Consider the following 10,415-nt stretch of genomic DNA (forward strand, 5'->3'; position numbering starts at 1 on the left):
CAAAACATCGAACGACTCTTATATATCATTGCATGTCTTTTAGAATAAATTCGACAAAGAAACAATGTACTTGGTGGTATCAAGCACTATTAGATCAAGCAATCTGTTTATTTTATGAATCAAGAAATGCGTTGTTCTGTTAATCCATATTAAGTTGGATTTTTGCATAAATAACGTTTCGTATAAATTTTTTTGATTTAGCCATGGTTTTAACTATATAAACAATACAATCAACAATTTCTTGATCTCCATGGGGTATCGATTGGCATGGTTTGGCAAGTCATGGATTTGATATATAGTTGCATTAGGTATCTTATTTTAATGTTATTATTACTCAAACAAGAAATTGTCAAAGAAGATTCATTGGAAGATGTTATTACTGAAGTGTTGTAAATCATATTCTACAGAAAGAAGAATCTTGCTTAAGAGGAATGGTTAATCAGGAAACTGACAGTCTCAATGGCTTGCCCTGCTTCTCCAATATCTCTCAATATTATTACAAAATCCAAAAGGAGTTACAACTTCAAAATAAGGAATTGCACGTTGCAGTTGACAATTCAAAGAGATTGTTGAGTGAGTACAAGATGTACAATGTTTCTTCGTTGTAAGTCTCATAACAGAGGCTTTATTGTGCTCACATACAAATAAGTGTTTGTGTGTTTTTTTTTGCTTCTCGAGTCTGAAACTAATCATGTGATCTTAATATCTTATTCGGACCTCATAACAATCCCCACAAAACTAAGTAATAAAAAAACTCACTCAAGGAACAAGCTTGAATATTCACTAAATCCTTTACACATCTTTCTTACACCTAAAACGAAGTGCACTATCACAATAAAGGTGTTTTCGGTTACCTATGAGCCGTTGGTGTATGCGGCATGGTGTATGGTATCTGACTCATGTTCATTGTTGCACCAGGAACCACTGAACCAGGAACTGGAGCAGCATGGGCACCAAAAGCAATGTGAGGTGGAGCTGGGAGGTTCACTGGCGTTCCAACTGCTGAGACCATCGGTCCAGCTACTGGTTGACCTATGGTGGGTGTTCCATACATAGGAGGTCCTGGTGGTGGTTGAGAGACGGCTTGCTTGGCTGATTTGTTTCCTCCTCCAGCAACAGCAACAGAACTGGTGGTGGTGTTGCCGTTATTGCTGTTGTTCTGACCAGTGATTGGTCCTTGTGGTGTTGAGACATCTGCGTTGCCAACACTAGTGATGTCGTGAATGCTTGATCGCCTTCTATCTTTGTTCATTGAGTTCAGGCGAATGAAATACTTTTGAGCGTGGCTTGCCACTTGGGTCGGTGTTCTTGTTACTACAAAGTTGCGAGAAATGCTACGCCAATCACCTTTCCCGTACTTATCCAAACCAAGAAGAAATAACCTGTAACGTCGAAAAGACAAAGACAACAGTTCATCATAATCATTGCATAACCAAAAGGGCAGAAACTTCCAAGTCATAGTATCAAATATGGAAACACACAAACCCCTACCAAACACAACCTAAAAATGATTGGATGTAACACATTAAGGTTTTTGTCTTGCATCCACATCTACATCTAATTTGTATAAAACATGCATTGTCAAAAAAAAAAAAAAAAAACATGCGACAAAGGTCAGAATCCTACTTCCCAATTGCTTCACTGGATTTTAATTTCGTCAATAAACACGAGAGACATTTCTAGACACCGGTATAAAGAGTTCGAATATGAACCTCGTGATTTCTTGTCCTACTTTTCCTATTTTATAACTAGCTACGCATTTTCTAATTTATTAGGAGGATCTATCACAGCCAAAACTCAATTTGTTCAAAAAGCACATGTAAACCACCAAATAGATCAAGATGACAGGGGATTAGACCGAGATAATGGCAAAACACAAGAAAGGTGTACGACTCTGTTAAAATGGATTCAATCAGAAAAATAAGCAATTTTAAAAACTCTCCCAGCAAATAAACAAATCAACAAAGACAGACTTCACTATTACATCAGTTTTGGGATATAAACAGTCAAGCAATTAATTATATGTCACTTATATAACCATTAGATACTTAACTCTAGTTTTTACGCCTTATCTACTCTAATAATATCCCAAAACCACTTGCAGCTTCAAGAGAGTAAAATGAAGACTGAACTTTAAAGTAAGATTTTCTTGTCTCTTTCTAAAAGGAAGGTGGATGGAGTCTACACTAACTATCCTTTTCTCAAGGTTTCACCATGAAAAACAGCATCTAGCATCAACAAGTGGTGGAAAAGACGGTCAAAATGGTCCCGGGGGTTAGATAGCATCTCCCCATCATCTCTAACATGGTGGATGTAATGATATAGCAACTAGTACAGGGAGGTACAGAGAATTAAAGAGAACAGCTTTCTCTCTCCCGTGCCAAGTTATAATCTCAATAAAATCCGAGACTTTTGAAAATATCACGAAACTAAAACCACTTAAAAGAAATTTCTACTTTTCTTTCAAAGCATACGCTGGAGTTACCTCGGGTGAGTCCCCCTATTAAAGTCTCAGATAGAGGAGACCAAGAGCCTAACAAATTCCCTGTGAAAGTCTTGCTTCTAAGTACAGTATGACTTTGAAAACTCTTGACTACTCAGAGGTTCACAAAATTAGACACCCAACAGTACCAAAAATTGTCACTTAAGAGTAATAAAATCAATGTTCTAGAACACAATGAAGACGTGGAGCACATAAGAAACATAATTTTGGAAAGAATAGTAAAAGAATGAGAAGAAGCAGAAACTGGGAATAGTAGCAAAAAGAAAGAAAGAAAGATCACCTGTGCTCATCCTCTGTCCAGGCAATACCCTTTCGTCGCTCCTGATCGGCCTTAGATTTACCTCCTTGGTTAGACTCTCCCGCATGATTGTTACCTCCTTTCTTACTACTTCCCCCTTCATCACCAGCATGACCATTTGATCCTTCAGGAGACCCGTAGGCAGGAAGAGGCACACATCCTGATTCAATCCTACTAACATCTTCAACTAAAAGCTCGTAATGTTCTTTAATCTGTTCAACACTTTTTCCAGGAACATCTGCAGCAATTTTGTCCCACCGTTCCTCGGATTCATCAGTATTATTAGCTAGAGCTCTCTCAAAGGCAATATCATCCTCCCTACTCCACACAGGACCATCACTAACTTCCTCCACCGTCATTTGTCCAATCAAACCCGCCCAAATTCTCTATAGAATCTTACTACACTAAAACCCCTCTCGAGAACACAACTGAGATTTCTGCAAATTTCGAATCGTTTAGAGTTCCTCCACAACCTTAGCAACTGATCATAGATATCAATAGAAAGACAAAAACTTAATAGAAGAATCCCAAAGCCGAGAAACACACCCAACGAACTCAGATCTTCCAAGTATCACTGAACCTAGTTTTTAAAAAAGCTACCTTTAAATTCCAATCAAAATCCAACCATACAAGTAACAAACTACGGATATTAAGAGGACAATACAAAATAAGGATTCACTCCTCCCACGAAAACAAAATTCCTTGAAAATTAAAAACCCTGCTCTCTCTACTGATGAACTCTAAGGACGCAAAGGAAGAAAGATGAATCTAACTTATTGTTCTAAGGTAGAAAAACTAAGATATATCCAGCAACATGGAGATTGAAACGATGGAATCAGAGGACTGGTAGGAAAAAAAAATGTTAAAAACTTTGTAGGAAGAGAAAAATTAGGGGTTTCTCTTGGGTTTTCTAGGGATTGCAACACAACTTGAACAAGGAAAGAGAGAGAGAGAGGGGTCAAAACGCCATTGTTTAAAGAGGAAGTTCAAACAAAAGAAACAGTGATAACCATAAGAGCGCCCACACACACACACACACACACACAATCATTGATTGCAACAGTTTTCACAGACAGCTCAACTCCGCTGTTATTTTTTTTTTTCTCCCTTCTTTTTTAGTATTTTTGGTAATGTTGACTATTTAATATATATATTCCTCATTGTACCAAGTAATTTTTTAAAATTTTTTGTTGACCAAAATTTTGATTATCATGGCAAAGTGGTTATTTTATTGATGGTGATTTTTTAAAAACTTTGGAAACATTGTGATTTGCATATTTCACTTTCATAATGCTTTAGCATGTGCCTTTGATATTTTATTGGTGACATTTGGGGTCTATGACAATCATTGATGAATAATATTTTTTTTTGTACGGTGTTTTTATTTTATTTTTATCATAAGGCAATATAAATAATACTGTACTTGTAAAAATTATTCTTCTAACTGATGAAACTCAGATGCTAACTCAACTATTTTATTATAAGTTAAAGAGATGACGCTTTTCTCCAACAACAAAAAATTTGCTAATTTCCTATGGAAATAACTTTCCAATTTATGCAATATCTGTTTTTGTAGTTAGTCATTGTATATGATTACTTTTTAGAATACACTATTCATTTTTAAGGGAAGACTGTTTTTTAAAAATGTTTTAATACCTTTTGGAGATTTTTTAAAACATAGTAGTATTTATTAAAATATTTCTTGTCAACAAATTACAAAAAAAAAAATATGAAATCAGCAAACGTCCAACTTTCTTTAAATATTTGGACGATCTTGAATTAAATTCGATAAAATTTTTATAGACACGTGGAAAAAAACTAAAATGTTACAAAAAATGTAAATAAACGGTCAATCATAAATTTAGAATTAGTAGATTCAAAACGAAAAACGATGTTTAGTAAAAAATTTACCAATATATAAACAGATGTTGCCAAAAAAAAAATACTATATATAAGATTATGATTAGTAGTAAATTTAATTTTATAACAGTTATGGATTATGTAGGGTTTATCAATCACAAAATCACAAGTTATTATTTCCATAAATCTTTTCTTTTGTAAAACTAGTTATTTGAAGTGAAAATAACATTTAGCAAGGTATACTTAGTATATTTTTAGAGTTGATAATTATGTTATTTAACTAATGATTTTTTTTTTGTTTACATCTTATTGATTCAGTAGTTTTATAGATTGCTAAAACGAATTGGAAAAAAGTAAAAAAAAACAAAAAAAAAAAGAAAGAAAAAAAAGTGGTGGAGAGGTGGACAAAGAAGTTAGGGAAGATGTTGACGTCTTATCCATAAATATCCACCAAAAGATCCAATCAGACCGGTCCCCATCAGCCCCCCTCACAGGTCCTTCATTTATCTTTTTTCCTTTTTTTCTCCCATTTTTATGCGAATCTATCTCTTCCATTATTATTATGGGATATTGTGTTTTCTTTGTTCTAACTTTTTCCCCCAATTGAGGAAAAAAACCGAACTTACTCGATCGATTAAAATCAGATGTTCAACAACATGGAGAAATTGTTACCACAGCTTTTGGTTCTAGCCAGCAAATTTAACAAGCTTTACTATTATCTGATTTTAAATTTTTTAGTAAGAAACTTTCTATTACGTTTGCTATTACGATACCAATCTACGACTATTATTATATCAACAAAACAAATGAAACAACGATACAAAACAGAACTATTACTAGCCTGAAGATATTTTGAAGAAAAAGCCAAAAGATAACCATTGATATATATATATAATTTAGTTCCAATGTAGACTTACTTATAAACCCGAAAAAGAGCATCTTTTTTATTTCAAACATGAAAAGGGTTTGTTTGGTTGTTCCAAAATGTGCTCTCATAGTCATATATTCATATGACAAAACAAGCAAACAATGAAGAAAAGTTGAGTAACCCCAAAAGAGCAAACAGAGCTCTTTCTCATACAACTTGAAGTTTAAACAAATACAATACCTCCTTGTCCTTCTGAAATACCTTGGCATCCCATAAAACCTAAATAGTGTGCTTTCAGAATTTATTTCCATGGAGAACAATAGCAAACGCCCTACAAAACAATAAAATCAATTTTGTAAGATACAGATAGAGCACAAGATGGTTACAGATACTGTTCATTATCTAGCAGCCTGCTCAAGTTCTTGATTGCCCAAAGAAATCTATATAGAGGGCTTAGAACGGGAAGTCTACGTTTTTCACATAAACAACTAACTAAGGCTGCTTAAAATCAAGATTTCTGCTTTTAAGGTTGCAACAGAAGATTAAAAGAGAGGAAGAAGTATTAACAAGGATTTGAGATGCAAACCTCTGGTTAGCGAGGTACTTAAGCAGCAGCCTGTAGCAACTCCCTGTCAGCGCGTTCCCTGATCCTTCTCTCGAGCTCTGGCCTAAAGTGTCTTATCAGACCTTGAACGGGCCATGCAGCTGCATCACCCAATGCACAGATTGTGTGTCCTTCGATCTGTTTGGTTACCTCCTGGAGCATATCAATTTCTTCCAGCTTTGCATTACCAACTTTCATTCTCTCCATGATCATCCAAAGCCAACCTGTTCCCTCTCTGCAAGGAGTGCACTGCCCACAGCTTTCATGCTTGTAGAAGTAAGAGAGCCTTGCAATTGCATCCACAACATCGGTTGACTTATCCATCACAATGACTGCTGCAGTTCCTAACCCTGATTGGACAGCCTTGAGCGCATCAAAATCCATCAGCACATCCTCGCAAATGTTCTTAGGAATCAGAGGAACGGATGAGCCACCAGGGATGATAGCGAGTAGATTGTCCCATCCACCTCTAACACCTCCACAATGCCTCTCAATCAGTTCCTTGAGAGGTATACTCATCTCCTCTTCGACCGTGCATGGCTTGTTTACATGGCCCGATATACAAAACAGCTTTGTCCCCGCGTTATTCTTTCTACCGAAACTAGAAAACCACTCAGGTCCACGCCTTAAAATGGTAGGCGAAACAGCCACTGTTTCAACATTGGTAACAGTTGTGGGACAGCCATATAAACCAGCGTTAGCAGGGAACGGAGGCTTCAACCTAGGTTTTCCTTGCTTCCCTTCAAGGCTTTCAAGAAGCGCAGTCTCTTCACCACAAATGTATGCACCAGCACCAAAGTGGATATAAACATCAAAATCATAGCCAGAACCACATGCATTCTTCCCCAAGAGACCAGCTGCATATGCTTCTCTTCTAGCCTTCTCAAGATTCAAACGTTCATTCACATATTCACCCCTGATGTAAATGTACGCTGCACTAGCTCTCATTCCAACACCAGCAATCAAACACCCTTCCAACAATTTGTGAGGGTCATGACGCATGATCTCCCTATCTTTACAAGTTCCAGGCTCACTCTCATCAGCATTCACAACCAAATAGGAAGGACGGCCATCAGATACTTTAGGCATAAAAGACCACTTAAGACCAGAAGGGAAACCAGCACCACCACGTCCACGAAGACCAGACTTCTTCATTTCATTGACAATCCAATCAGTACCCTTGAGCACCAAATCTTTGGTCCTATGCCAATCACCTCTCTTCATCGCACCTTTGAGAAATGGGTCATGTAGACCATAGAGATTGGTAAAAATCCGATCTTCATCCTTGAGACCACCGAAATGAGTCTTTTCCGGAGGTGGAGGAGGTGGAGGCGGCTGTGGAGTGGTGGAAGTGGATGCAGCTTGGGTGCTGAATGATCTCAAAGCTGGAGCCAATCTGTTACTGTCCTTCCAAAGTGATACTGCCCTTTGCAAACCAAGAATCCCCCTAACGGGTGCCTATCATCAAATCCATATAACATAGAGGTTATATTGCAAATCAATTCAAAGTAACAAACATTCAAACGCATGATTCTGGTTCAATAGCAAAACATCATAAAACCAATTAAAGGAAGTGAATAAACCCAATCGCTCTTGAAAAATACGATAACCTCGAGCAGATCAAATCAAATTCCAATCAATCACAACCAGCTAGATCTATATGAAAGAAGATGTCGCATTTTGAGATTATACAACTACATACGAAATAAATACAATCAACGTCTCAAATTCCAAAAACCCTAACAAATGCGATCGGGAGAGAGATTAAAAAAAAAAAAAAAAAAACACATAACCTAGAAATGAAATTGAAGATCATCAAAGTGAGTGCGCGAAAGAGAAGATATAACATACCATTGGAGACAAAAAAAAATCCGCGAAGTAGTCGTACAGAGAGAGAATGGTCTTTTTGTTCTTGAAGCCACCTGAGACCAACGCGAGTTATTAAGGTAGCTTAGACGGACGGAGTTATAATCCCTCTCCTACCTGAGACCGACGAACTCGAGATGAACTGCTTGGTTTAGATTAGTCCGCGTCTTCATGACGTTAACTTTTTCCTAATGTTTTATGGGCCTCTCTTGGGCCCAGCCCAAATAATGCGGTCTGGTAAAAATCAATAAACGTAAAATATGTGGGTCGAATGTGAAATATTTATAAAAGTATAGGGAATAATTTACATATAAAAATATATGGAGCGTCTTTTTATAATTTTCTCAATTTCCCAATTGCTTCTGGCCGGCGATTAGCGGAGGCGGTGGTCCGTTCGAATTCGATAGAGCGACCCAATTTTGATCTGCTCTTCCTAGGAGACTATTTGAGTTTCACGTTTTTGGTGAGTACCGTTTATCTATTATCTCTAGACTCTAATATTATGATGATTCAGTTTCAGGATTTAATTTAAACCCTAAATTTAAATTGTTATAAATATTTCTGATGATGGTTTAATTCGTTGTATTTAGGTTTGGATTTGTTATGGAAGATTCCTCAGTTTCAACAAGTGCATGGGGTGCCAATATTGGGGTTGAGGTATATAAGTCATATATCTGGATGCGTCTGTGTTATATTGTGTTGGGATAATTGTGTTTCTTGTGGTTTTTTTTTTCTTTTTCTTTTGATCCCTTAGTGGATTTGGTTTGCTATTTAAGGTAATGGTGCAATTGGGTTATTGCAGCATCTAAAGAAGCATGGTCACGGCTGGAAGGAAAGTACTAGTTTAGGAATCGCTGAACAGGTGAGCTCTTTGATTCTTGTAACTGCTACTTTGGTCTGTATGCTTTTTTGATCCAAGAAGTATGTGTGTTTCCAACTTTTTAGTAAAATTTTATTTTGCTGAGTGTCTGTATTTGCTGTTTTACTGGTCAATTTCTTATGCTGATTTGTTCCCTGACAATTGCTCTACTTGTAATCAGGGGATACTGATGCCTATAGACACGCAAGTGAAACATAACAAACTTGGACTGAGAGCAGAGAAACTAAAGATACAATGGAGGAAGAAAATTCTAAAGTCTCAGGCTACCATTCCTCAAAACAGTGAAAAAGTAAGCGTTGTTGCTTTAGAAATTGTTCTTTTTGGTTCTGTTTCTTAGCTGTGTTGAATTAGACCATAAGAAGTAAGTAGAACTGAATGTGCATTCCTTTTTTCTCTCTTTTTGACAGTTGAGTTGCTGTGTTCAGGTGTCAAACGTTATGGGTGAGTCCTCTGGATCAAGCAGTTCATTGCCTGCTATCAATTCTTCCAACATTGGGTTTCAGGTATTTATGTCGAGCTGTGTTCTATCTTTAAGTTTTACTGTGTGTTTTCCTTGTTTCGAATGATATAATATAAATGGTATTTAACCAATGGTAAACTTTGGAATATGCAGCTACTAAAGAAGCATGGCTGGACGGAAGGCACTGGTCTTGGAGTCGCTGAACAGGTAAAGTTGCATATGCTTATTATATCAATTCTGGTTCTGTCTAGCTGTGGAAACGCAGTGTCCCTTTATCATCCTGGTTCCGTTCTAATTGCGGAATCGTATATCGATGCAATGTTATTCGCCATCCAATAGGAATGTTTCACTTCTCTAATTGTACTCTCGTTCCGAGCAGGGCATATTGGTGCCTGTACAAGCAGAGCCAAAAAACAACAAAAGAGGATTGGGAGCTGAACAACCAGCTAAGAGAAAAGCGGCACAACCTAAGGCTACAGCTTCTGAACACGAAAAGGTCTTGATTCCCTTTAAATCTGTAGCTACATTATGATGAAAAAAGTATTCATGCACTGATAAAGAGTATGCATCAACCACACTTCATATCCCAATAGTGCTGGACTTGGTTATACTTTATCATGTAGCCATGAGCTTTCTTGGTTTAAAATACTTAGCAGGCTCGAGGTAGTTGATATCCATTTTTAACAGAGTAGTAGTGCACACATTATATCTAAGGCACAAAACTTATATTTTCCTTTAACTATAAATTTCAGGATGAAGGAGACTCAAAGAAGAGCAAGAAGCTCTCTAAGAAAATGCGGAAGATGATGGAGCACGAAAAGCATTTACAGGAAAAAGAATTTGAACGAGCCTTCTTTAGGGAGTTCTGGCCTGATAATTTATAACTAGGTTTTCTCCTTTAGTTCTTATTGACCTGGATGTTCCAAAAGCTTTCTGTAATTACTACAAATTTAGAGTAACTCTGTTTCCTATAATGCCTTGATCTATGAAAAAAGATAGTTATATCTCTGAAACATTCTTCCATAGATTAATCTACCTTTTGACATTTACAAAATGAAAAAAAAAAAAAAAAAAAA

At 36.7% G+C, this 10,415-nt stretch overlaps 3 protein-coding genes across 5 annotated transcripts; 1 reads left to right on the forward strand and 2 right to left on the reverse strand.

The window, feature by feature from the left end:
- LOC104734881 (transcription factor DIVARICATA-like) lies at positions 575-3,821 on the reverse strand. Its single transcript, XM_010454557.2, has 2 exons — positions 2,784-3,821; positions 575-1,382 (listed from the first exon to the last, which is right to left on the reverse strand). The coding sequence occupies exons 1-2, from the start codon at positions 3,158-3,160 to the stop codon at positions 851-853; spliced, it is 909 nt and encodes a 302-aa protein (XP_010452859.1). The 5' UTR covers positions 3,161-3,821; the 3' UTR covers positions 575-850.
- LOC104734882 (NADH dehydrogenase [ubiquinone] flavoprotein 1, mitochondrial) lies at positions 5,579-7,999 on the reverse strand (the record flags this gene model as incomplete). Its single annotated transcript, XM_010454558.2, is given in 3 exon segments — positions 5,579-5,860; positions 6,116-7,591; positions 7,985-7,999. Coding segments are annotated over 2 exon segments (1,473 nt in total), but the record flags the coding sequence as incomplete, so codon positions are not given.
- On the forward strand, positions 8,336-10,352 carry LOC104734883 (meiotically up-regulated protein C1442.13c). Of its 3 annotated transcripts, none has more exons than XM_010454561.2 (8): positions 8,336-8,462; positions 8,590-8,656; positions 8,776-8,861; positions 9,040-9,168; positions 9,287-9,382; positions 9,493-9,546; positions 9,719-9,835; positions 10,092-10,352. In XM_010454561.2, the coding sequence occupies exons 4-8, from the start codon at positions 9,049-9,051 to the stop codon at positions 10,221-10,223; spliced, it is 519 nt and encodes a 172-aa protein (XP_010452863.1). In that variant the 5' UTR covers positions 8,336-8,462; positions 8,590-8,656; positions 8,776-8,861; positions 9,040-9,048; the 3' UTR covers positions 10,224-10,352. The 3 variants fall into 3 exon arrangements, with proteins under 3 accessions (XP_010452863.1, XP_010452861.1, XP_010452862.1); XM_010454559.2 differs by having other exon boundaries at positions 8,337-8,462; positions 8,802-8,861; XM_010454560.2 differs by having other exon boundaries at positions 8,339-8,462; positions 8,802-8,861; positions 9,305-9,382.

This window comes from Camelina sativa, chromosome 13, assembly GCF_000633955.1.
Source record: "Camelina sativa cultivar DH55 chromosome 13, Cs, whole genome shotgun sequence".
NCBI classification, from domain to species: domain Eukaryota; kingdom Viridiplantae; phylum Streptophyta; class Magnoliopsida; order Brassicales; family Brassicaceae; genus Camelina; species Camelina sativa.